A 24,435-nucleotide genomic window follows, 5' to 3' on the forward strand; every position below is an offset into this window, starting at 1 on the left:
CCGTGCCAGGCCTGGGGGCGGCAGGGGCAGCGAAACGCCGGCCTGTGGCCGGGGTGGGACACTGGTGGTGCCCCTAGGGTCCAGGCAATGTCCCCAACCAGGAGCAACATGTGCCCTGCCTCTCCCCCCCCGGGCTGGGCAAGCTGCGGGCCCTGCGGGCAGAGAGGTCCAGGAGTGAGCAGGGCTGCCAGCACTCCCCTGGGTGTTCTGGCGTGTGCTGCACTGGTGGCACGAAGCAGCGGTGTGGCCAGGAGAAGGACCCGAGGCAGAGGCATCACCCTATAGAATAATTCTTTATTGTCTGGCTGGTGTTGGTACACGTGTCAATGCAGGGGTGGGGATGGTGATGGAGGGGCGAGGGGCACTGAGCACAGGGTGTCCTGAGCTGGGGAAGGAGAGGGGGGGTGCTGCCATCCCAGCTCATACCTTGGGCCCATCCCTCCCCTGGGACCCCTCACCTCCCACCCACTCCCCAGCACAGGGATGCTGCAGCCCCCCCACTGGTGTGGAAGTGCCCCAGGGTGCACGTGCACAGTAGGAAGCAGGGTGTCAGCATGGGGCTGTGGGGCCATCCCCAGGGAGGTGGCACCGAGGGGGCCTGCGGTGGGCAGAGGGCCTTCCTCCTCGCAGGGGGGGGGGGCAAAGAAAACCACTCGTGGGCATGCTGCTTGTGGGATGCACCGCAACCCGGGCTGGACTGCTCAACCTCGCTTGGCTGCTGACCCGTGCCAGCCCCAGGCCTGAGGGCACAGCCGTGCCTGGGCCACCCCACAGACGCAGGGGTGCTGCCCACGGGACAAACAGCTCCTGGAGAACAAATAACTTAACATGCTGGAACGCAGGAGGCACAAGCCAAGTCGGGGCGCATCCCCAGCAGCACCTGCCTGACCCTGCTTTGCCCTGCCCGTGGGGTCAGCCCACAGCCACCCAGGGCAGGGGGAGCTCCGGCGAGGCAGAGGTCGGGGGGGTGCTCAGGTTGCAGAGGCCCCTGTCCCCAGCACCAGTCTCGGGGTCCCCCTGGACCCTCCCGAGGCAGGCAGCTCCCCTGCCCAGCGGCAGCCCTGAGGGCGGGGGGCAGCGGGGTGTCGGGCAGGGCAGGCTCTAGCACTCTTTCTGCCGCATGCGCAACTCGTGGCGACGCAGGTGGTTGTAGAGGGACTGAACGTAGGTGAAGACACACTTGGAGTCTGGCTTCTTCCCCATGATCATCATGTCTTCCACCTCCACCAGGGGCACGCAGTCCACCAGCGTCCTGCAGAGACGCAGCCCTCAGCATGGCCCTGGGCAGGCTGCCCCACCCCGGGGGCCGGGATGGGTGACACGTGCTGCCCAGGGCTGGCTGGTGCTGGGTGCCACTGCTCTCGGCCCCACTCAGCTCCTGCCTGCCCCTTGGTACCCATAGTCCTGCCCCTCCTGGCCCTGGGAAGAGCTCGTGCTGCCTGCCTGCCCCAGCTCTTGGTGCTGGCAGCCGCTCCCTGCTCAGGCCGTGCCTGCCCTCCTCCTCCGGCCGATGCTGGTACATGGTAGGGAGAGATGTGCCTTCCCACCCACGCGTGTCTATGCTGGGCCCCAGCCCCAAACCCCACCAGCTGGTCCAGGGAAAGGCAGGCGGGGGTCCCAGTCACACGCCATGCCAAAAACACTGGTCACCACTCCTGCCAAAAGCACTGGCCCTGTTCTCATGCCAGCCCAGTTCCCACCATCGTCTTGGACTGGAGCCTGGGGGGCCGCCTGCCCCAAACACAGCACCGCACCGCTGGTGGGGTGGGCACTGCCCAGCTTCAACAAGCTCAGCACTGGCCTGTGCCTACCACCTCCCAGCCCAGGCCCTGGCGTGGTCCTGGGTTCTGCGCAGGACCCTGCTCCAGCAGCTGCCAACCTTGGGGCTCCCTGACCGAGCAGCTGTGGCAGGACCCCCCCATCCCTGCAGTTTCTCGGCTCTGGCACTGTCCCTTTGGTGGGCTTGCAGCCCTGCCCTCACCACTCACCCTGCAGGTGTCATTTCTCTCCCCAAGCTGGGGCTTCCTGAGCAGCAGAGGGGGGGTCCAGCTTGAGGGGGCTGCCAGCATGGTTGGGGTAGTCACTGCAACAGCCAGGCAAAGCATGGAGGGCAACTGGCCACCTCCATCCTCTCGCCTTTCTGCTGCGGGGGGCATAGAAGCAACCCTGCCACTGCTGCCACCCCCTGGCCTTGCCCTGGTCCCTGTGCTCCTGCCAGGGGACAGACAGCACTGGAGCACACCAGGCTGCTGCTACAGATAGCGGCCAATGTAGCTGTGAGTGGCTGGGGCTGTGCCAGCACCGGGAGGCTGCTTAGCGCGGACTGGCAGCCCCCACTGATGCCATGGCTGGCCCAGCTGCTCCGGCCCCAGGGCCACCCTCCAGCAGGGGCTCTGCCCCAGTGACAGGGTGCACTGGGCAGCTGTGAGCTCAAGGAGGGTCTGAACCCCAAGCTGCCATCTACCACCACAATACACATTGCCTCCCTCCGCCAAGCCCTCTCCCCAAGCTGCAGTATCCCTGCTGCACACCTTGTACCCCCAGCACAGCTCACTCCAGCTGGCACAGGGGGACCCTCAGCTGCTGCTAGCCCCCAGGGCCAAGGAGAGCTCTCCGTCCCAGGGCTCTGCCAGGAGCCTGTTCCTGCACCCCACCTGCCCAGCTTGCCCCTGGGGCCTCTGCTGCACGTGAGTCAATGGGCTCTGAGCCCACGGCCTGGCTGGCACCAGCTGCACCTCGTGATTCGGCCACCCTTGGGGGCACGGGGGACAGGTGCCTGTGCTCAGGGCCTTGGGAAAGCCCCTGCCTGAGCTCCAGAGGCCCCCTGCCACTGTCAGCCCTCGCTCAGGGGGTGCCGGTGAAGCAACGGCAGCACAAGGAGAGAGGCTCTGCCCTTATAAAGCCATTGTTTGGGCCCCGGTATGCTGGTGCTGTGCAGAGCCCAGGGGAGCAGCAGCTCCAGCGCCAGCTGGGATGCCCCTGAAGACAGACACAAACACTGCAAGACGAGGCAGGACCCAAACCTTGCGTCACGCTTTCCAGGCTCCCCACTCTTGCCCATATATGAGCAGGCTGTACCTCGTGGGCAGGGCACCATCGCCTCCGCCTGGCTCCACAGCAGTGGCTGCAGCCCCCCTCCCTGGCCGGGGGTGGCAGCCCCTGCACACCCCAGGGCCGGGGGGGAAGGAGGCAGCAAGTGCAAGCAGTGATGCTGGGGTGTGCCGGGGGGGCTCACCCATGCCTAGGCAGCACCGCTTGGGCTGGTGCTGCTGCAGAGCCCCCAGAGCAGCATCCCCAGCAGCTACTCCCCTGGGTCAGGCTCAGCTAGCAGGGAGGGAAGAGCTGCGGCAGCTCCATTCCCGCCAGCGCCCTCCCCACGGCTAGAGAACAAACAGCCCCCCCCCCCAGGGTGACCAGTCTCCCCCCTCCCCAAATCCCCATGGGTGCTGTTCTGGAAGGCCAGAGACCAGCCAGCTGCTTCCACCCCTCTCCTGGCCGCAGCTTGGCCCTGCCAGCTAACACCACCAGGACTTGCCCCTCACCCACCAGCATCCCCCAGCCTCTTCCCCAGCTGCAGTGGCTCCTCCCCGGCCAAGGGGCAGTGGTGGGGCACGGGCAGATATCTGGAGGGGAAGGTTCTCACCATCGCTCCCGGGGGGGTGAAAATGGGCTACGACTTTTTGGTTTTTACCAGCCCCTTCTGGACCAGGCAGCGATAGAATTCCTGAATGTATGTGTACACACACTTCCAATCTGGCTCGCGCATCCGGACCATGTCCTCCACGTCCAGCAACTGCGGACAGTCTGCGTGCTTCCTGGGGGCAGGGAGAGAGAGGGGCAAGCCAGTGACCGCAGCCCAGTTGGGGAGGGAAGGAAGAGAGAAAACAAAGAGACACATATCAATGCAGTTCCCGTCCCTCCCCCAGGCAGATGCTGCTCTGCTCTCGCATGCTCTGGGGGTGCGCGATGCAGGGGCAGGAGGGCTCCAGGCACTACCGTGCCGAGGCCATTCAGTGAGATTTGGGGGGGCACAAGCAAGGGAGGGGGAGGGCAGGTGAGTGGCGTGGAGAGGCGTGAGGTCCAGAGGAAAGGACAGACAGACAGAAGTGGAGGAGGAGGAGGAGTGAGGTGTTCTGGCACGCCAGGTGCTCGGGGAGCGGGTTCCAGAGCGGAGTGGCGCTCTATATAGCCCTTATATAGACCCGCCGGGAGGATGGGGGGGCAAGCCCAGCCCTCCTGCCCAGCTCTGCTTGGAACCACGCGGCACAGCCCTGGTGCAGGAAGCTTGGGATAAGACGCTCACAAGAGCTGGAGGAGGAGGAAGGACGAGAGGCCACCTGGCTTCCAGGTCGGAGAGGTCGATGGCTCTCTCAAGTCCACACACTGGTTCCCCAATTAAGGCAAAAAGTCCATTAACAGGAGCGCCAAGAGCCAGGCACAAGGCCCCCTTCTTGCTGCACCGAACAGTGCTGCGGCACCCAGGGAGCTTGTGGGAACTCCCAGCTCACACCACTGCCCTGGGCACTGGCTGGGATGGGACCCCCACCTGCCCAGCCCTGCCCCTGGGCAGGGTGCTGGAGGGGAGAGGGAGTGGGTGGGAGAGAGACAGAAGGAAGGAGAGAGGGGCTGGCTGCCAGCCCTCCAGCTGGACGCGCTCCCGTCTCTCAGCACCCAGGAAAACCAGAAGCAAAAGGGGAAGAAACTGGAGAAGCTGCGATGGTGTTTGAGCCCCTACAACCGTGAAAGGAGGCACCTGGCACGGACAAACCCTGCTTCCCAGGGGCTGCAGACCTGCACCCAGCACCACGGGATGGGATGTCCTGCGGGCAGCTGGGCAGGCTTAGGGGGCTGCTGTCCTGCCTTTGGGTGCTCTTCCCCACGCCTACCCTTGCCATGCCAGATTGGGCTGCGCTGGCCTCTCGTGGCTCCATCCACGCAGCCACTGCTTCCCCCCCAGCGTCAAAACCTCTTGCATGGCACAGGGCGGGGAACAATGCTGATGGGCACCCACTTCTGGCACCATTGCCACTGCCCACGTCCCCCCTTTGCCCCTGGCAGCGAGTGGGAGAGTCGCCCTCGAGCCGCCCCAAGCCCACATGATGGCACAAGTGCTACATACTCTGCGGAGGAGAAGGCCACTTCGAAGTTGTGGCGGCGGTTCTGGGGGGTCAGCTGGCTGTAGTCAAATGCCTCAGGAAAAAAGTTGTGGACCAAGGCACAGAAGGCCATGCCATCGCTCCAGCTGGACGAGAAGTTCTGGATGTCCACGTGCTGCGAGGGCAGGAGAGTTACCAAGGGGCAGAGCGACCAGCCCTGGGGACAGGGAGAGGAGGTGGCACTCACCTCATAGCCCCGGGTCTTGGCTCTGCACCAGTCCAGCAACATCTGCTTGATGCTGTTGGCATTGGGCACGCCGAAGCTGGAGGAGCGCTGCACGCCAGCGCGCGGCACTGCGAGGTTCGGCGAGCTGTGGCAGAGGACACGGGGTGTTATCCAGGCAGCGTTTGCCACCCTGGCCCGCCTGCCCCTGGCCCGGCCTCACCTCCCGCCCTCCTTCTGCAGCTTCTCCATCATGGCCTTGCGAGCCTGAGAGGCCGATGTCTTCGGCAGGCTCTGAGCTTTCATCAGCTCCTTCTTCTTCTCAGCCTGGCGTCGCTCCAGTGCGGCCAGGCTGCTCTGCCTGGAGGCACTCTCATCTTCACGGTCAAAGATGCTGGGAAAGAGACAGGAGGAGCTAAGGAGGGGGGGGCTGTGGGCAGGGGAAGGGCATGTGGTGGCCCCAGCCCATTGCCAGCCCTGGCATTTTGGAGACCTCCACGTCCCTGGGACAGAGGAGGGGTGGCTTAAGGTCCCTGGCTGGCAGACACGTCTCCGTGCCCGTGGAGGGTCCCATGGGGACTGCTGGAGACAGTGAGCAGGCCCCAAGGACCAGGAAGCTTTGGGGACATCCCCACCCGGGGACAGTGCAAGCTGAGCAGAGGGGATTCGTGCAAGCAGGCGGCTGACGGGGACCACTTGGGGCTGGCCCCGGGAAGGCACCACCACCCACCTGCCCGTCTTCTTGGAGGAGGAGCTGAAGGATGACTTGGTTTGAACGAATGTGCTGTTGCCATCTGCAGAAAGAGAAAGAGAGAGGCCTTGGGCAGGAGCTGATGGAAGCAGCGCCAGGCAGGTGGGGGGCTCTCCCCACGCCACAGGCAGGTATGGCTCGGTGGCAGCAATGCCCCTGGGGTTACACCCAGAGGATGCTGCAGGGAAAGGGCAGCAAAAGCTCTCTTACTGTCTGATCTCTTCACGTAACTTGACTCCATGCTTGTGGTACGGGAGGTCTTGGTGCCATCGCCTGCAGGGGTAAGGCAACAGGGGATCAGCTGGGGCCAGGGGCAGCAGCACCCACAGACACCCACTGCTGCTAAGCACCCTCACAGACATGTAGCACAACAGGGAGAAGTCCCACGAGGCCGAGCCATGGCCAGGACAGGTAGGTAGGGGACAGATGGCATATGCCCCCCAGGCAGAACAAAGAGGCCAGTGCAAAGGAGCAGGGAGCTGGAGCATCCCTCAGAGCCCCGCAGCGACTCTCGGCTTGAGCCACCCAGGGGCTGGGAGAGCAGAGGTGCAGGGGACAGGAGACAGGCCTGAGGTGCAGACAAGGCCCCCGACACCCCGATGGCACAGAGAACTGGGTGGGAAGTCACCAGAGCAGATCCCTTAGGCAGGCTCTGGGCAAGTTGGAGATGATGCAGCAAAACTCAGCCCTGAACCACAGTCCTGCTCCCAGAGCAGTCAAGCCAGACCTGGGCCAGGCGGCAAGAACAGCTGAGAGAAGCTGTGGTGGCAGAGCACTGCAAAAGCCTCTGCACAGCCTCCCAAAGGGCTGGCACACCAGCTCTGCTCGGCAAGTGAGCCCTGTGTCCCCCCAGCCCAGCCCGTACTAGACTGGACAAGACGCTCGGTCTTGGTGACAGTGCTGCGTGCCGAGCCGTCGGCTGACTGGGTGCTCTGCGTGGTGGTGGTCTCTGTGGCGTGGCCGGCCCTTCCTGCTGTAGCCTGGCTCCTCGTCTCCTGCAGCCGCTGGTCCCGCTCCTTCTCCCGCTGGTCTGCAAACGTGAGTGGGAGACAGCATCAGCAACGAAGCAGGGGCGGCAGGCATGGTCCCCACCATACCAGGGGTCCTGCTGGCTGCTGCTGGCCCAGAACGGGCTTGCGGGCAGGACAATGCCCTCGGCCTGGCACAGCCAGGGGTGCAGCAGAAGACCCAATGCACCCTCCTGCTTCATCACAGTTGGACAGCCCCACCCCACCACCCTGCCAGCTCCACCTGCAATGCCACCACCAGAGCCCTGGCCCCTGCGGGAGGAGCCACTGTCCCCACAAACCTCGCTTGCGCTGGCGCAGCTCCCGCATGGCGTTTCGGATCAGTCGCCGCTCCTCGAAGTCTGTTGTCCGATCCAGCTAAAGGAGGAGGTGGAGATCAGCATCACCCTTCTGCCACCAGCTCAGGGTCCCCTCGTCTTCTCCCCAGGAGCCCAGTGGTGGAAGAGGTACCATCTTATCCAGAACATCCTCATCCTCAATCCTCTTCAGCTCCTCGACATTCAGCTTGCTCCTTCTCTCCAGCTCTCTCACTTGGACCTTCTCCATGCCGTTGGGCAGCTCTGGCTCCAGCCTGGATGCCTGGGGCTGCTCTACCGCCTCTGGCTCCACCTGCAAGGACAGCACCATGCAACTGAGCTCCCACCAGCTTGGCCACCCCTCTGCCATGATGCCCAGGGTCCGAGCCCCTCCATCGCCCTGACACTTGCCCAGTGCTGTGGGCAGAAGAGACCCTGGAGAAGGTGTGCCAACATGTGGCATAAGAGCCCACAGCCAGTGGGACACCACAGGCATCTGCGGCAACCAAGGCAGGCAGGGGAGTGCAACGTCCCCCACTGAGGCACCCCCTGCCCGGGGAGGTCCCAGCAGACTCTGACCTGCTCCCAGTTTGGCTGCCAAAACGTCCACAAATGCTCCCCACCCCCTTTCACCACAGGCTGCCAGGGCCCTCCAGCAAGCAGAGGCTGCCTGGGTGCTCCAGGCTGGGCAGTGACTGGTGCCCAGCAGTGGACAAGGTGCTGGCAAGGCCAGTGCGTGCCGTTAGCAGCACAAGGGATTTCCACGGAATTAAGGGACTTAGTGGAGAGAAGAGCTTGTGCAGGAGATCAGGAGCCTCCCCCGCATCCACGCTCAGGATCTAGGCCAGCTTGGCCCCTGCTGCAGCAAAGCCAGGACGCCAAGTCCCTTTCAGCACGACTCCCCAGCAATGCACGCCAGGCAGCGGGCCCAGCCTGGAATAGGGCACGGAGGCAGCAGGGAGGAGGTGCTGGTGTGGGGCCAAAGCAGCCCCACCACGCGCCTGGCCCCATGCTGCGTGCCGGTACCCAGCCCACGGCAAAGTGCTGGCCACCTGCGCCTGTGCCACCGCCTGCGCCTGTGCCACCGCCTGTGCCAGGGCAGGACGGCTGCCTGCTGCCTGCCCACCCGCCGGGCACCGCGGAGCAGGCAAGCGCCGTTTGCCTCCCGCAGCAGCAATCTCAAACGGTGGCAGATCCCTGTGACGCTGCGTCCCCTCTGCACCACAGCCACAGTTCCACCTTGCGCCGGGGGCTTCGCCTTGGCTCCAGCCCACCCCTCCCGCCGGGCACCGCCGTGGGGCAGGGCTGCCCCCACTCACGCCACTGTTGCTCCGGGAGAGGTGCAGGACCGATTGCTGGCGGGTGCTGGAGAAAGTGGGTGGATGGGCCACGGGGACGCCGGGCTCCTCGGTGCCCTCAAAGTGGGCGCAAGGGTCCTGTGCTTCCAGAAGGAGGGTGCTGAGGTCCTCCCCAGCGGGCTCCCGCAGCCCCAGCTGCAGCACCAGCAGGTCGAGGTGGTGGCCCAGGCGCGTCAGCTCTGCCCGCAGCTCCAGGTGCTCCTCCTCCAGCACCCGCAGTGCCCGTGCCAGGGGCTGTACCTGCCGCAGGGCCTGCTCCAGCTGCCCCTCCACCGCCCCCTGGAAAGCCCCCAGCTCCCGCCGCAGCTCCACCAGCTCAGCCGCTCCGGCCTGCGCCAGCCCCTCCAGGCCGACCCCCGGCATGGTGACAGCACCCGTGCTGGCAGACGCTGCAGGGAGCCCCGCTCAGCTGTCCTCTGCCCTTTATAGGGACACCAGGGACACCACCCCCAGCTGGAGGCCGGCCCGGCACAGCTCCGCACCCACTGGGCTATTCTTGTCACGGCGGCTGGGGGTCCCGCACAGGGGGTGCCGAGGCAGCCGCTGACACTTGGCAGAGTTTCCAGCCCCGGGACCAGGTGGCTCGGCGAGGGGGAGCCCTGCCGAGCAGCACCTCTACCCCAGGCGGCTGCCAGTGCCCTTGATGCCAGCTGGGGGGTGGGGGGGGCTGTGGGGCACGGCGGGTGGGGTAGAGCCCTCATCGGGGATCAGACCCAGACCATTGCCACGCTAGGTGCGCTCCAGGGCCAGGGACCACCCATGCCCCCTTTCACCCCAATGCCCTCCCCTTCCTGGCCAGCATCACCCACAACACACCGACATCTCCAGCCTCAGGCTGGTGCCAGCAATCATGCCACCAGCCTCTGTCCCCCTCCCTCCCCTCCCCGCCTGATGAACACCCCAGGGGCAGCAGGTCCCTGCACAACGGGCACAGGTGGCACCCCACCAGCAAGAGGACACGCTGCAGGGGCCGCCCTCCTCAGATCCCCACTCCTCACCCATTCCTCCAACTGAAACCTACCTGGCAGGGCTGCCAGCACCACTGCCGCCTCCTCCTCCCTGCCCCCTGGGAGCACACCTGGAGGCTGCGTCCGCCACCGGGCAGCCAGCGGGTCCTGAGCCCCACACCCCACCGGGCAGGAGCCACTAATTCCTTAATGAGAGCTGACGGGCTGCTTGGGCCAAGCCTGCCCAAGCGCATTAGCAGGGGGAAGTCACCCCTCTGCAGGCAGCGAGCTGCCAGTGGGCAGCAGAACGTGCTGGCTAGTGCAGGCAGCCCTTGCAGGCAGCCCTGCCAGGCTGCAGGCACTGCCTGCTTTGCGCCGGCAAGGGCTGAGGTGAGGATGGAGGGAGCCAGCGGTGCCACGGCCACCAGCGATGCCACGGGCAGTGCTGTGCCCACAGAGGCAGCCAGGCGCACTCAGGGCCACGAGCAAGGCAGTGCCGCACTTGACATCCCAGCTCCTGCCAAGGCCGCGTGCACGAGTGCCTCGCATTACCCTAGATGGCCAGGAGCAGATAAAAGCACTTGAAGAGCTGCACACACAGGGCTGCCTCCTGTGCACACTCAGCCCCAGCACCTGGGGGGGATCCACGTCCTGCTCTCCCCCCAAAACAGAGCAGAGGAAATTTTTTTTTTTTTTTTTCCCTCCCATTGCACCGAAGAATCCTTCCCAGGCCAGGTGGGCTGGGGCTGCCACTCTGCTGTCAGTTTGGGATTGCAAAGCGGCAGGACCCCAGCCTGTGGCCCCAGGGTGAATCAGAGACCCTTGGGGATCCCCTGCTAGACAGGTTGGCGATGGGTTTTTCCCTGAGCTACTGCTGCCCTAAAAAGTGTTTAAAACAGAGGGAGACCCACAAAAGGCTCCCAGCCCACCTCTCCCCCACTCCTTGAGTGTCTCCATACACAGTGCCACAGTGCAGGGGGCTCGTGTGGCTGGGGCTGTGCATCCACACATTGTTAAATTGCCTCATAAAAGGAAAAACCAAAACAAAACAAACTGAAACAACAGACAACAGCCAGAGCCTCCGGACTGGGCTGCCAGCACCAACCCGCCTCCACCTTGGTCACTGCTCCCCCCCACCAAGCCCAGGACCCCCCAGACCATGCCCAGGGTGGGGCATGGCCCCAGGGCACCCAGCCCCTCTAGGCACTCACCTTGGTGACATTGCTGCTGATGCTGTTGATGCTGCAGACGCTGCTGGGGACAGCGGTGATGCGGATGGGGGTGCTCCGCAGCCCCAGGGTCACCTCTGCAAGGGGAGCAAGGGGCACGCAGGGTTTGTCCCAGCCCCAGCCCAGCCCCACGCCTGGGGACCGGCTCTGGCCAGGCTGCCTGGCTGCTGCACGCATCCTGCCTCAGCGATGGGCACTGAGCTCCGACCCAAGGGAAGGGCTCTGGGGCCAGCCAAGGGACAGGGAAGCCAGGCACCCCCCCTCGCCACCCTGGCTCAGCCTCCTGCCCAAGGAAGGGCACTTTCCGCAGCGCTCCAGCCAGAGCCAAGACCCCCTCTGGCGCAAGGGATGGCCCCGGGAGCATCTCGAGCCAGCCACATCTGCGGGCAGGCAGGGCTAGATCAGGGGCAGGGCTGGATCAGAGGCTGTGGAGCAGCAGGAACTCCCCTGGAACAGCAGGTTAGTGGGGACAAAGCATGAACATGGGGCAGGAACTCCCCTGGAACAGCAGGTTAGTGGGGACAAAGCATGAACACGGGGCAGAGGATGGGGCAGGGGCTTAGGGAAGGACCTCAGGCATGAATGTGGCAGGACAGTGGGGCTGGGGACAGGCTGCAGGGCCAGATGGCATTCCAGTACCGAGATGCTCTGAGCAGGCTGAGCATCCCTGCCAAAGGGCGAGGGCTGCCAGGCACGCTCCTGCCCATGGCCTCCGCTCTTCTGGCAGCGCCCGCGCTCAGCCGCTGGGCTGCCAGCGCCCAGATGTCACTTCTGCTGCTGACGCGTCCCCATCAGTACCTGACTGGCCTATCTCTAACCCACCTGCCCGCGTGCCCTTAACCCCCCACCACCCCGCCAAGCGCTTAACTGCCCACCGTCTGCTCTACTGCCTGACCGCACCCAGCGTCCCATCACAAGCGCCGTCCCACGGCGCTTACGGCCCCGCCAGCACCCACCTGCCCGCTGTACACACCGCCCCTCCGGTGCCCACCTTGCCCAGGCCCACCTCCCCGAGCGATGCCCACTCGTGCCCACTACCCCCCCCCCCGCCCATCTTCCCAGCGGGTGCCCCCTTTTTCCCCCGCCGCCCGTCTTTCCCGCTCCCACCGCCCTCGCCCCCCCCCGCCCCAGCGCCCACCTGAGCGCTGACTGCCGGGGGTGGCCGCGCCTCGGGGGGCGAGGGGCTGCAGGCGCCCATCCTTGATCTCGATGGTGAAGAAGGTCTTCATGCCGTCGAGGCCGGGGCCGGCGGGGACCGGGGCCGGGTGCCGCTCTGCTGCTCCGCCGCCGCCGCCGCCGCCCCGCGCGTTTTGAGCGGGCCCCGGCGGGGCCGTGCGGGGCCCCCGCTGCCATTGGCCGGGCCCGGCCCGCCCCCCCGGGCCGCCCGCCCCCGCCGGGCCGCCCGCGCCCGCTCCCGCGCCCGCTCCCGCTCCCGCCGGGCCGGGGGCCGGGCCCGGGCCCGCGGGGGTGAAGCGCTGGGCGCGCTCCCGCACGGAGCCGGCCCGCGGCGGGGGCCTGCCGGGGCTTTGCTCTGGGGGGGGGGGGGGGGGGGTGTCACCGGGGCCGCAGCGACCCACGGGTAGCCCCCACCACGCGTGCATGTGCCCACCACGCGTGCTGCCCTGCCCCTCGGGGTGCCCACCCCCCACTGGCAGTGCCCTGCCACGCGTGCAGCACCCACAGTGCCTGCGTGATGCACGTTGCCCCCCCCCCAGAACCCCCACCGCACACGCAGCCCCCCCCCCCCGGGTGCCCTGCCAGGCACGCTGCCTCCCCCCCCCCCCTCCCGGAGTGTGGCTGCAGCTCTTCAAAGCTTCTGCCGCCGCTTTCTGCGGGGGCCTGGCTGCTGGTGCCCACGGGTGGGACGGGGTGGATGGATGCTGGGCAGGGGGTGAGGAAGCCCCTGCAGAGCTCCACGCCTGCCCAGACTCCACTGGGGACCTCCTGCCACGGGGAAGCAGAACACGCAGAGGCAGCCGTCACCGGGACCTTACCCGTGGAGCCAGCTGGGCGCAGGGAGGAGGGCGCTTGCTCCCACCGGTGAGTGTTCAGGCGACCCGTGTCCTGGGTGGGCACCGCCACTTGGGAAGGGACGGGTCAGATATGCAAAGAACAGGACAAGGGGAGCAGAGGGTGAGCATGGCACAGGGTGCTGTTGCCATCCTCACCCAGCACAGCACCCTGGGATCCCCCTCTGTCACCCCACGCTCCCCAGAGCAGAGTGTCAAAATCCACCGGCACTTGCAGGCTGCACTACACCCCAGGCAGCTGGCTCTGCCCTGCAGTGCCAAACCACGCTGTAGAGGAGGGCAAGGCAGAGATTGGGGTACCCATGCCCTGGCGGGGCAGTGAGTGCTACCTGGGGTCTGGGCCAGAAGATCAGGATCACCCTTGCACCCATCAGACCCTAGCAAAGCGGGGCCAGCCCTGCACCACCTCTGGAGAGGGGGCCCAGGGGCTCAGCCCCCCACCCAGGGAGCACCCAGGGTACAAGCAGGCACCAAACAGGCAGTGCAGTGCTCTGGCCTGGGGCCAGAGTCGCCCATGCCCAAGTGCCGGGGCTCAGCCTTTCCCCAGCACCCGAGTTTGAGCCCCCAGGGTGAGGCGAGGGGGTTCAGCTCCTGCACGATTCTCTCTGCCGCGCTGCAGCCCAGCCCTCCCGCCACCCCCCAGCATCTCCACAGGGTTTCTGCCTTCCCAGAAGCCAGCAGCCCTCCAAGGCTTCTTGGTGGGAGGGGACCTCCATCTGCAAGGGTGGCTCCCAGTGAGAACCCTGACTCTGGGGGCAGAGCTGCTTTCTGTTTTTTTTCCCCTCGTTTTCTCCCGGCACGGCTGCAGGGTCAGTTTTTCCAGCAGTAGGAAGAAGGCAGCTGCTGGTCACTGCGATCCCTCAAGGCTGCGGGGAGGACCTGGAGGGTGCTGGGCCCCAGCTGGGCCAGTGAGTGCAGCCCTGGGGGGGGGTCGGGGCCAGCCAGCATACGGCTCCCGGCCTTATTGGGACAAAGAATGCAAAAGGCTGGGGTTTGCTGCCGGCACCAATTCCCTTTCATGGCCCTGCTGCCGCCCAGCCTGGAGCTGGGGGACTGGTAAACAGCCCGCCTGGCACCCCGCTTCCCCAGCACCCAGCCGGGGCAGGCACCACCGCCACACGGCTGGGCAGCAAATGGTCACCAGCTGGAGACGGCCCTTGGCACGGCCACGTCTCGCCCTCGCATTCCTGTCCCAGCCCACATGGGCTTAAGTCACATCCCCAGGTCTGACACCCTTCCCTGTGCCGCAGGGCGGGGGGGGGGCGACGGGGGGGTCCCCCGGGGCAGCACTGCCCAAGCTGGGGGCAGGGGCCGCGGCCCCAGCCCTCCCGCCCCACGCAGCTGCACTCACCCACTGGTGGCTCCCCGCGCCTCCCGGCCAGCCCTGGCACTGGGCTGCGTACCCTGACACCAAGCTGCAGGGAGATAAAAAGGCAAAGCAGTCAGCTGGGGGGGCCACGCACACCCCCCCACCTCCACGCCGTCAGGCTGCCTTCACTCACAGGACTGCCAGCCCCCGGCAAAGAGCACAGCGGTGGCCCCAGCCTGGGCTACCAGTTCTATACCTGGCTGATCCGGCTGCCAGCACTGGGCTGGCCGGGGGGGGGCTGCTCCACCTGGTGACTTTGCCCCCCACTGGGCTCCGGGGCGGTGGCAGGGCTGTCCAGGCTCCCTTCCTTCCAGGCTGCCTGGTGCTGCACCTCGGGCTGGGCAGCAGCCGTGAAGCATGTCTGGCCCTGCTCTGGCTCCTCAGCACCATCTTTGGGCTCCGGACCGTGCTCTGGGGTCGGCTGCAGCTCCAGGAGCACGAGGGTCCCCGAGACTATGGCTGCAAGAGAGAGAAGAGGCTCGCACGGGGGAAGCCTGTGGCTACCTGCAGAGCAACCCTGCTCCCGCCGCCCCACCAGGCACCCACCTCCCCTGCCCGCCCTTTTGGGAGATGCCGTGCTCCATCCCCCCGCCTCTGCCTGCAGCTGGCCCTGGTGCTGCTCTGGCCCCGGGCACACCCCCAGATGGGGCTTTTCCACCAGCGTTTGCGGGGACTCACCCTGGGTGCTGGGTTTCTGGGGGTCTCCTGTCTGCTGGCTGCGTAGCTCCTGCATGCCAGCCGGGACAAGCTCCTGCTCCGCTGCGTTGTCTTGCTTGTGGGCCTGGGGAGAGCAGGGGTGAGAGCAGGGCCAGCCCCATTCCAGCCTCTGACCGGGTCACCCTGTCCCATCCCTGCCACCCAGCCAGGGGCACGCCACAGGACGTGGCCTTTTTCCATGCCACCCAGGTCTCTGCTTGGACGCTGCCAGGGATGGACAAACCATCCCCCTGCACAGGGGTCACTGCAGGAGGCTGGCAGGGGGACAAGTGTCCCCACACCCCACTGCCTCCATCAGGCAGGGAGGAGGATGCTGTGCCCACTGAAGGGGAGGCCCAAACCCCGTGCACCCCTGGGGCTCCTGGCACTCCTCTGTGTGGGGCATGCAGCAAAGAGCTGGCTCTTGGGTTCCTCTGTGGCCTCTGCCATGAGCACGCCAGCCTCGTCCAGCATGGATGCCAGGAAGTATGAGGAGAGGACAGCCCCTCCCCAGTGCCCCTGTCCCCTCCTGCCCCCCCAGCCCAGGCACCTCAGGGCTCTGTGAGGCAGGAACCACCCAGTTTTGCATCACCCTGTCCCTGCCCACAGCACCAGCAGCTCTACTCAGCAAACAAGGGGATGCTCTGAGTGCAGGACCACACGTAGGTTACAGGTATGACCCTGACACACACCTGAGCAGGGCCAGGGTGTCACCAGCCAGGGCACTGTGGGATCCAGGTGCTGATGTGATTCCAGGATAGGGGAAGGAGGAGAGAGGCCCGTATCCTGAGGGGGCACAGGGGAACCAGGACCCAAACCCGCCAGGCAGCACTGTAGCTGATGTTTAAGGGAAACGGCCTCGGGTTTGGAGTAATCAGCTAGTCAGAGTGGGACAAACGCACTGACTGCTCAGGAGATGTCCCAGCGTGGCCAGGACCAGAGGCAGTGTGCCAGCACGTCCGGATGGGAAAGGCAGAGGGTGTTGAAAGGTAGCACAGGGCCACATCCCCCCTGTAGCCTCTTGCCATGGCCCTGGGGCAGGCAGAGGGCGAAGCTGGGCTGAATGGAGGCAGGTGCAGGGACCCAAACCTTCCTGCTCAGCTGTGGTTATAACCACTGCTTTTCTCTTCACACTCTCCCCCAAAGGGCAACCCCACCTGGTGTCTCTGCAGGGACCTGCTACCGCCACAAGCGCCGCAGTCCCCTGCGGGGTCCCCACTTCTGCACAGGTAACCCAGGCTTGCGCCCATTCCTTCCAGCTCATCCTTCCTCTGGCCAGAGAGCCCCCACCACGTCTGGTGGGCACCAGCCTCACTCCACCAGCGTGAGCCCCAGCCCCTCAAGGGCCAGCAGGAAAAAACAGCATGGGGGGTGGCACCAGGGGATCAAGGTTTCTGCCTGTGCAAGGGGACGGATGCAGGCAGCTGCCGCAGGCAGAACAAGTGGCCGTCACCTCCAAAGAGCACCATCCCCACAGAGCTGCAGAGGGAAAGGGTGCACCAAGTGCACTGAGGTGCCCCACAGACCCCCTTGCCTGCAGCACTCGCGCCCAGGCTGCATCCTCAGGGAGAAGCCCAGGGGCACCCAGGCCCGAGCCCCCAGCCCCAGCTCCCCACTGCTGGGGCCACGTTGGCACAGCCCAGCCACATCCCCCATGTCCCCAGAGACCCCAGCTTCACCCGTCCCAGCCCCTTTGGGTGGGCGAGCCCAGCACGCTCAGGAGTCTGTGCCCCAGGCAGGCTGGCACAGGAGTTCAAGGGAAGGGCGAGGAAGTGTTCAGTGGTTCTGTCCCCCCAGCAGTGCCCTGCACACTCACCACTGAACCTTTGGGTTCCTGGGCAGGGGGTTGCTCTGCAGCCCCCCCGTCACTGCTCTCCTCCGGCCCAGCCAGCGCCGGCTGCTCTGCATCATCCTGCTGGCTGCTCTCCCCACTCCCGGTCGTGGCCAGGGGCTCGGTGCTGTCCTCATCACAACTCTCCTTGCTCCCAGCCAAGGCTGGTAGCTCAGTATCACCCCTCTGGCTGCTCTTCCTGCTCCCAGGCAGAGCTGGCGTTTCAGCATCGTCCCTACGGCTGCTTTTCGTGTCCCCAGACACAGGGCGAGGCTTGCTGTTGTTCCTCTGGCCGCTCTGTGTGTTCCCAGCCAGGGTTGCAGCTGGATGGGAGCAAAGGCAGTGTTTAGAAAGGAGCTGCCCACGTCCCGGGCTCTCTGGGGTAGCCACCCTAAGATGCGGGGACAGTGTCTCACCTTCAATCTCCTCAGCCCGCAGCTTGCGGATGGCAGCTCGGATCAGTTTGCGCTCCTCGTACTCACCCGCCGCCCGCAGCTGCAAGAGGGACAGACCCAGGAGAGAAGCACGGTCACCCCAGCACACAGTCAGCCCCAGCACACGGGCACTCACCAGTTTTGTCAGCTCCTCCACATCGGTGATGGCTTCAAGCTGCTGGGACAAGGCAGCCAGGGCTGTCTGCTGCTGCTCCTCCTCCAGGTGCCGGGATCTGCACAGGGGTGAGAGCAGCCAGCCGGGAGCTGCTGTGGGTGCTTGGGAGCAAAGTCCCCTTGTAGGCAGCCGGCAAATCCAGGCAATGGGCCCCCCTCCCACATGCCAAGCCGCTCGCCACCGGACTGCCCCCACTCTCGCACCCACCCAAATCCGTCCAAGCCACAGCGGGGCCGGGCGTCGAAGCCGCTGTCTCCCGGGGCAGAAGCCGGGGGTGAGCAGGACCCCGGCCCCACGCCAGACTCACCGCGGCCAGTTCTCCTTGTCGTCCTGCCGGTGGGTGCCACGCTCTGGGCGGAAGCGCTTGGACGCCAGCGCCTCCTCGTCCCGCTCCAGCTCCTGCCGCTGCAGCTCCCTGATGGCCGAGCGGATGCGGCGCCGCTCGGCCAGATCCAGCGTTGCCTCCAGCTGGGTGCGACAGGGCCGGGCTCAGCGCCGGGCTCAGCGCCGGCTCCAGCCACCGCGGCCCCCCCAGCTCAGGCCTGGTGCCGCCCGGGCCGGGCTGCCCACGCGCCGCACACAATGGAGCCGTCTGTGCGGCGGGGCCCACGCGCGCGGGGCACGCTGCCCAGCACTGCCTGGCCCCGCAGGGAGCGGGCACGGACCCCCCCCCGGGGAGCCAGGGCAAGGAGGGGCTGCCGTGGTGGCACCGAGACCTCCAGCCGGCGAGGAGGCAGGTGTGTATGGCAGCAATGTCTGCCTGCCAGCGGTCCGTGCAGCCCTCAAGGGTCAGTTCCCTGCAGCCCTGCGCCCCTCCACACAACCAGCTCCCACCCACGCCAGACCCTCCAGCAGCAGGGAGGGAGGGGACAGCAGAGTCTGTTCCCCTCCCATCCCCAAAGCCCCCAGGAGGTGCTGGTCGGGAGGGTCCCAGCACCCCACCGAGGAGAGGTCCCCCACCTGCAGCCCTCCCCACCTTCACCCAGTGCTAGGGGATGGCAGGCAGCTCTCGGAGCCAAACCTGGGCAGGATCTGTCCTAAATCCAAGCCCAGCCTTCTGTATGTGGAAAGCACAGCCATGACCTCCCCACAACTCCCCCATGAACATCTCATGGGTGCTCCTCAACCTAAGGCCACACACCAGGACCTGATATGGGCACCCAGAGCTTGCTTCCCCTCTTCCAGATCAGGTCCACAGCCCCAGCCCTGCCACCAGCCCAAGTGCTTTGAGGAGACCGTGTACATGCCCCCCCTGCACTGCAGGGAGGCAGAAGGTGGCCAGATCTGCAGAGAAAGGCCAGCCAGGGCAGGCACGGCCCCACTGTCCTCCCACTGTCCCGCTGTGGGACATCATGACCAACCCGGCGCTGGGAACCCAGGAGGTGATTTCCCATGGAGCCTGTTAAAAATAAACCCTGTGACCCACAGCAGCTGCCCGGCAAGTCAAGCCCCAGCATGCTGGGAACAGCTGAGGCTGCGCCGCAGGACAAGAGCATCAGTCCCCTCCCTTCTGGTCCCATGGGCCACTGCCAGGCCACCCATCCGGGTTCTCCAGGTTCAGCTGCAGCAGGAATCCGGGGTTGGCCCCTCAGCTGGACCCAGGCTGAGCAGCGCCAAGGGGCCCAAACCACCACCTGCCCGCAGAACCCCCCTGCACAAGGTCCCCAGTGAAGCCATTGCCCGTCGCCCCCCCCTGTTCAGAGTTTGGGGATCACGGGTGGATATTTCCATCTCGGTGAAGTCAGCAGGCACAGAGACACCAGGAACCACCCCAGTGGCAGCCAAAACCATGGTCCTTCAGCCTCTGTCTGCCTTAAGGCCCTGCTGGGAGCATTATCCTTCCTGAGCCAAGACGACTCCATCGGGCTGCTCGGCAGTTGGGACCACCGACCCCCAGGATCACTGGCCTCTGCCCAGCCCAGCGCTGAAAATGCATGCCACCTCGGGGCCAGCTGCTAGCAGCTGGGGTGCTCCCTCCCACCCTGGCAGCCCCTGTCACGTCCGCTGGCAGTGCTATCCCTCCCAGCATGCTGCAGTCGGTTATCGCATCCCACAGCGGTGCAAGCATCTGCCTCCTGGATGGAGCCGGGGCCTGCAATCCCCAGGATCTTAGAAGAGCTGGAGCCACTGCGCTGCCAGGGCAGGGGCATGTAGGGGGGGGAAACCAGCCCCTCCACCCACATGGGCCTCCCCTGTCCCATCTGCACTCGGCCTGCCTGCACCCTGGGGATGCTGCTGCAGGCAGGGACGGGACGCTGGCTGCCAGGACAAAGGCAGGAGACAGGGCCTTTCCCTGTGATGCTCCAGCAGAGACAGCAGCAACCCTGGTCGGCTGGGAAGCCCAGCTCCACTGTGCACGGGGCGGCGGCAATGGGCTGGGGGAGCAACGGAGCCTGGTCCAGCCCAAAAGGAGGGGCTGGAAGCAGAGGCCCCGTGGCAAACACAGCTCTCCCTACAGCCGTGCAAAGGCCTTGAGGACAGAAAAACACTCCTCTGCTGCATGCCAGGAGGCCAAGGCTCTGGCCCTTCCCTAAATAAGCTGCCGGCTGTACATGGCTCGACACTGGCAGCCAAGTCAGGGCAACTGGGGGTGGCAGCAGCTGCAGGAACCAGGTGCACTGGGAAGTGTGGGGACACAACAGGACATCATCCCTGCACATCCCAGAGCAGGGGACACCCTGGCACCCATACGCTGCATGATATTTGCCTGCCAGCTCCAGGGTCTGCCTTGCCCAGGAGGCTCCAGCTGTGACCTGACTTGCACCCAGGTCCTGGAAGCCTTCAACCCACAGGAAAAACTGCAGCAGGGCAGGAGGAAGAGCCTTGTCCCAAACCCACGTCAGCAGGGAGCCAGGATGAGGCAAATGAGTGGCTTTGAAGGCTTCATGGCCAGCAGCAATGGGGAGCGTGCCCGAAACCACAGCTGGAGCCAGGGGGCAGGAAGGGGCTGCGGGGCCCAGCCCTGCTGGCACATGCCAGGGCCCCACCAGCCCTGCCCCGCCAGTGGCGAATTAACGGTTACAAGCAAGCGTCTAGCTCAGCACACAGACAAAGTGGCTTTGTGGAAAAGGTGCTGGCAAGGCACCCCTGGTCTGCTTTCCCAATGATGCCCAAGCACAGCAGTGTTCAGAGCCCCAGCGCGGCCGGCAGCTCCTTCGGGAGTGCCATAATTAGCCTTGCATCCACCCAGTTCCCCGCAGCAGCTGAACACAGAGTACTTGGGAGACTGAAGCTCAGCCACAGGGAAACTGCTCTGGGTACAAAACTCAAGCACATCAAGCACCTCCTGCAGCCCCTAAGCTTCGCTATCGCCTTTGGAAGGAGCCGCAGAAAGCACAGCTGCCTCCCCAGCAGAGGAAAGCAGGAGGGACAGCTGGGTGACGGGGATATGGCAGAGATGCAACACTCCTCAGAGCCATCGAAGCCTTTCCCAGGCCACAGCATGTAAAAAGAAGGGGACCTCGTGGTTGTGACTTTCCTAGCTCAAGCCTGCTCTGCCTCTGCCTGCGAGGCAATTTGCATCCTGCCTGTCTAATTAACCAGGCTGACATCTGGAAGGGATGGGAGAGGGGAGCAATCCCCAGCCTGGGGCCAGCAGACCGCAACCTGGAGCTCAGCACAGCCCCAAGTGCTCAAATAAGCCCCAGCTTCCAGACAACCAGCTAAGGGCCATGCTGCAGCAGCACCCACTCCATTCCCCGCAGCTCTCTCCCCAAGCCCTTGGTCACCTTCATGCTGCACCCAACTGGCCTCCCCAGGACTTGAGTACAGGCAGGCAGCTCGGGAGGGAACTGTGCGGGTGCCTGTAGGAAGGAGATGGGGGCAGAGCTCCCCAGCAGCTCCCAGCCCAGCCAGCACAATAACAGTCCTGGAGAAGGGGCTGCAGAGATCTGCTCGCATCCCCCAGACTCCTTCTTCCAGGACCCTCAGGGACTTCACACACTGTTGCTGAGGTCTCACTTGCAGGGAGAAAGGAGGAGGAGAAGCAGCCCAGAGCCGAGGGCTGGGGAGAGCCGAAGAACAAGGAGGAAGCAGTGGGAGAGGCAGTTTTCCCTTATATGGGCTAATCCTCTTCCAGCTGAGTGGAGCCAAAACCCAACCAGAAAGAAAAATAATTCCTTCCCTGCCTCACGTCAGCTGGGAGCAGGCTTTCCTCAGCCCTCACTGCGTAGTCACAGGGGAACCCAAGCTGGGAGCTCTGCGGATTGAAAGCTCTAGTGGGTCAAAGACAAAGCCCCAGGGAGAAGCAACACTTGCAGCACAGGCAAGATCTGCCTCCCCACAGACCCAACACCTACCCCATCACCTCTCCTGGTGCTCTGTCTCAGCCCAGAGACCTCAGCTGGGACATGGCAGAGCTGCGGCACTGGCAGGACAGGGAGAAACCCAAACCACCCATCCTCACACCTCCAGGGCCCCTGTTGGCCCCGATGTCACCCCACAGAGAGCAGTGGGCTTCTCAGCCCACAAAAAACCAGGCAGGTCTGCACATTGCGATCCCGAGCAGGCTGAGGATGGCGCACCGGGAGGTTCTGGCAGGGCAGCAGAGCCCCCCTCCTGACCCCCTGCCCATGGCATGGCGCAGCTCCTGCCTCCCGCGGCTGCCGCAGCATCCCGACTCTTTCCTGTTCCCACAGACGTGCCTTCCCGGCTGACTCAGCTTCCTGCTGTAACCACTGCCCAGTGTCAGCTGGGGCCACCCCGCGCTCAGCCCCTGGGGCTCCCAGCAAAGCCGTGGCCCCTGGCCCGGAGCTCGTGGTGGCCCAGGGCTGGAGGGGAGGTGGCAAGGCTGCCTGAAGCCTCGTAGGGCTTTGTAGGGCTTCCTGGCACAGCAGCCCCTGCCTGAGCAGGTCAGAGCCCAGCACCCAGAGTCCCACCTTTGGGACACACGGGCACTCATCCCCCACAAGCCCACCTGGCCCCGGCAGCCGCGAGGCCAGGGCTCGGCTCCAGGTTCTTATTCCCGGGGAAACAAACGGAGCCGGAAAGTGTTTTGGCCATTACTCCGGCAGCTGCCACCCAGACATGCCAGCACAGAGCCCGGGGAGCATCCCATGGCACCAGGCCAGCCTCAGGCAGCGCAGGAGCAGAGGCGCGAGCCAAACGGCAGCCTGCACCGGGGGAGCGGCGAGCAGGTAACCGAGCCGGCAGCAGGAAGGGCCTCAGGCGGGAGCCACCAGCCGGGATGGGGCCGCCTGACAGCTGCTACAGCCCAAGCACGGGGGCGAGCGAAGGGCCAGGCGTTGGCCACCGCAACAGGGACGGATCCTCTGGAGCCACCGAAGCTGGACGGGGGCTTGTGCTAGAGCTCACCCGTGACAGAGCTCCGACCCCGGCCAGCCCGGGGGGGGGGGGGGGGGGGTGGGCAGCACCGCAGCAGCTCCGCGGGGGTCAGCCCGGGGAGCCGGAGCGGGGCGGAGGGAGCCGGGCACACAGCGCCGGGCCCCGTCCCGTCCGGTCCCGTCCGGTCCCGTCCCTTCCCGCCGCGCGGACTCACCAACTTCCGCAGAGCTCCCTCGTCCATGCCGAGGAAGTTCTCCTGGGACATCCCGCCCGCCCCGGGGCCGGGGCCCGCTCGCAGGTGCCGGCCGAGGACTCGGCAACGGCCGAGACAACAAAGGGCGGCCGGGGCGGCGCGGCCCCACACCCGGCCCGGCCCGGCCCGCGCTCCGGCACCACCGCGGCCGCCCGCTAAGCGCCCCGCCCCGCCCACCGCCGGCGCCTGCCGCCGCCATTGGGTCTTTGCGCGGGGGGGGGCGGTCCGGCCCCGCCTCGCCCCGCCCACCGCCGGCGCCTGCCGCCGCCATTGGGTCTTTGAGCCGGGGGGGCGGTCCGGCCCCGCCTCGCCCCGCCCCCCTCCCCGGCGCGGGGGCGGCACCGTGCCCGGGATCGCCGCCGCCGCCGCCGCCGCCGGAGGATGGGGGGGGGGGGTTCCGGTGTCCGCGCCGGTCCTGGCCCCTTAGCCGAGCCACCGCGGGGTGCCCTGCGGATCGGGGCTCCCTCCCGCCCCGCACGGAGCCCGGTGAGCCCCCGAGCGGTCCCGGTGCACCTGGCTGCTCCCCCGCGGGCGCGGCCGGCGCAGCCTTTCCCGACAGCTTTTAGCAAACCCCCAAGCGTGGGCGCAGTCTGCGCCCCCCGCCCCTCCCCGGGGCCCGGCTCCCGCCCGCTGGAGAAGCTGCTGCACCCTCAGCTTGCAGGGTGTGGGGCTGGAGGACTGCTCAGCACCTCCCGCATGGGGCTCTCCCCCCACCGCGCCTGGGGGGAGATCACACTATGGGGAGCATCCCCGCATGCTCTGTGGGGCTCCTTTTAGCCTCTTGCTGACGCCTCTGCAAGATGAATTACCAGGGCACTTCCAGAGTTCCCCACCCTGCAAGGGCTTCCAGGGGACGTGGCTGCGTTGCTCCACACGGTCCCGGTGATCTCTCACACTCAGGAGCTGCTTGTGGTGCCCTCAGCCCTCCCTGGCCCTACACAGTCCAGCAGGACTCTGGTTTGGGCCGTATCTCTCAATCCGACTTCTGCTGCCCCAAGACAGGGTATAAATACTCCTGTGTCACGCACAGTGGGCTCCTTCCCAGCCAGGGGTGGGAGCAATGGGGAATGTAGGGGCTTGGGGAGGTATATATTCCTCCGGGCTCCTGTCCTGTCCCAGATGGCAGTTCCAGAAGGATGGCCAAGCCCAGGTGGAGAGAGGATCCTGTGGAGACCCTGAGCTCTCCACCTGCGAGGGTGCAGCCCTTCTCAGCAAATGAGACTTGGTAGGGCTCAATCCTGATCCTGGGTGAAGGGCAGAAGTACTCCCTGTAGCAGACCAAGCCTGGCCCACTCCAATCGCCTGGAGGTGCTGTGGGCTCTGCAGAGCAGGCAGTGGGCACCTGCTCCCAACTCCTGGGAGGCAGAGGTGCTGCCCCCCCATCCAGTCTGGCAGCCCAGAGACCGAAGGGCTTCCCCAGAGCAGGTCACTGAGAT

The 24,435-nt window shown here is 66.0% G+C and overlaps 1 protein-coding gene across 1 annotated transcript; it reads right to left on the minus strand.

Moving 5' to 3' along the window:
- Positions 1 to 274: 274 nt before the first annotated feature.
- SMTN (smoothelin) lies at positions 275 to 23,163 on the minus strand. Its single transcript, XM_042805238.1, has 20 exons — positions 22,961 to 23,163; positions 17,771 to 17,931; positions 17,425 to 17,521; positions 17,271 to 17,349; positions 16,840 to 17,177; positions 15,006 to 15,108; positions 14,524 to 14,786; positions 14,310 to 14,373; positions 12,923 to 13,009; positions 10,911 to 11,005; positions 8,714 to 8,830; positions 7,549 to 7,707; positions 7,380 to 7,455; positions 6,936 to 7,100; positions 6,281 to 6,343; positions 6,050 to 6,113; positions 5,543 to 5,713; positions 5,344 to 5,467; positions 5,120 to 5,271; positions 275 to 1,252 (listed from the first exon to the last, which is right to left on the minus strand). The coding sequence occupies exons 1-20, from the start codon at positions 23,009 to 23,011 to the stop codon at positions 1,102 to 1,104; spliced, it is 2,580 nt and encodes an 859-aa protein (XP_042661172.1). The 5' UTR covers positions 23,012 to 23,163; the 3' UTR covers positions 275 to 1,101.
- Positions 23,164 to 24,435: the final 1,272 nt, after the last annotated feature.

This window comes from Tyto alba, unplaced genomic scaffold (assembly GCF_018691265.1).
Source record: "Tyto alba isolate M040663 unplaced genomic scaffold, T.alba_DEE_v4.0 Super-Scaffold_44, whole genome shotgun sequence".
NCBI classification, from domain to species: domain Eukaryota; kingdom Metazoa; phylum Chordata; class Aves; order Strigiformes; family Tytonidae; genus Tyto; species Tyto alba.

Bases quoted from the DNA above. Each gene is read 5' to 3' on its own strand.
- SMTN (XM_042805238.1), bottom strand. From the start codon at position 23,011: ATGTCCCAGGAGAACTTCCTCGGCATGGACGAGGGAGCTCTGCGGAAG. The intron at 17,932-22,960 runs GTGAGTCCGCGC...TGTCGCACCCAG, and splicing joins AGGGAGCTCTGCGGAAGTTG to CTGGAGGCAACGCTGGATCT. The intron at 7,708-8,713 runs GTGAGTGGGGGC...CTGTCCTTGCAG, and splicing joins TCTCCCGGAGCAACAGTGGC to GTGGAGCCAGAGGCGGTAGA.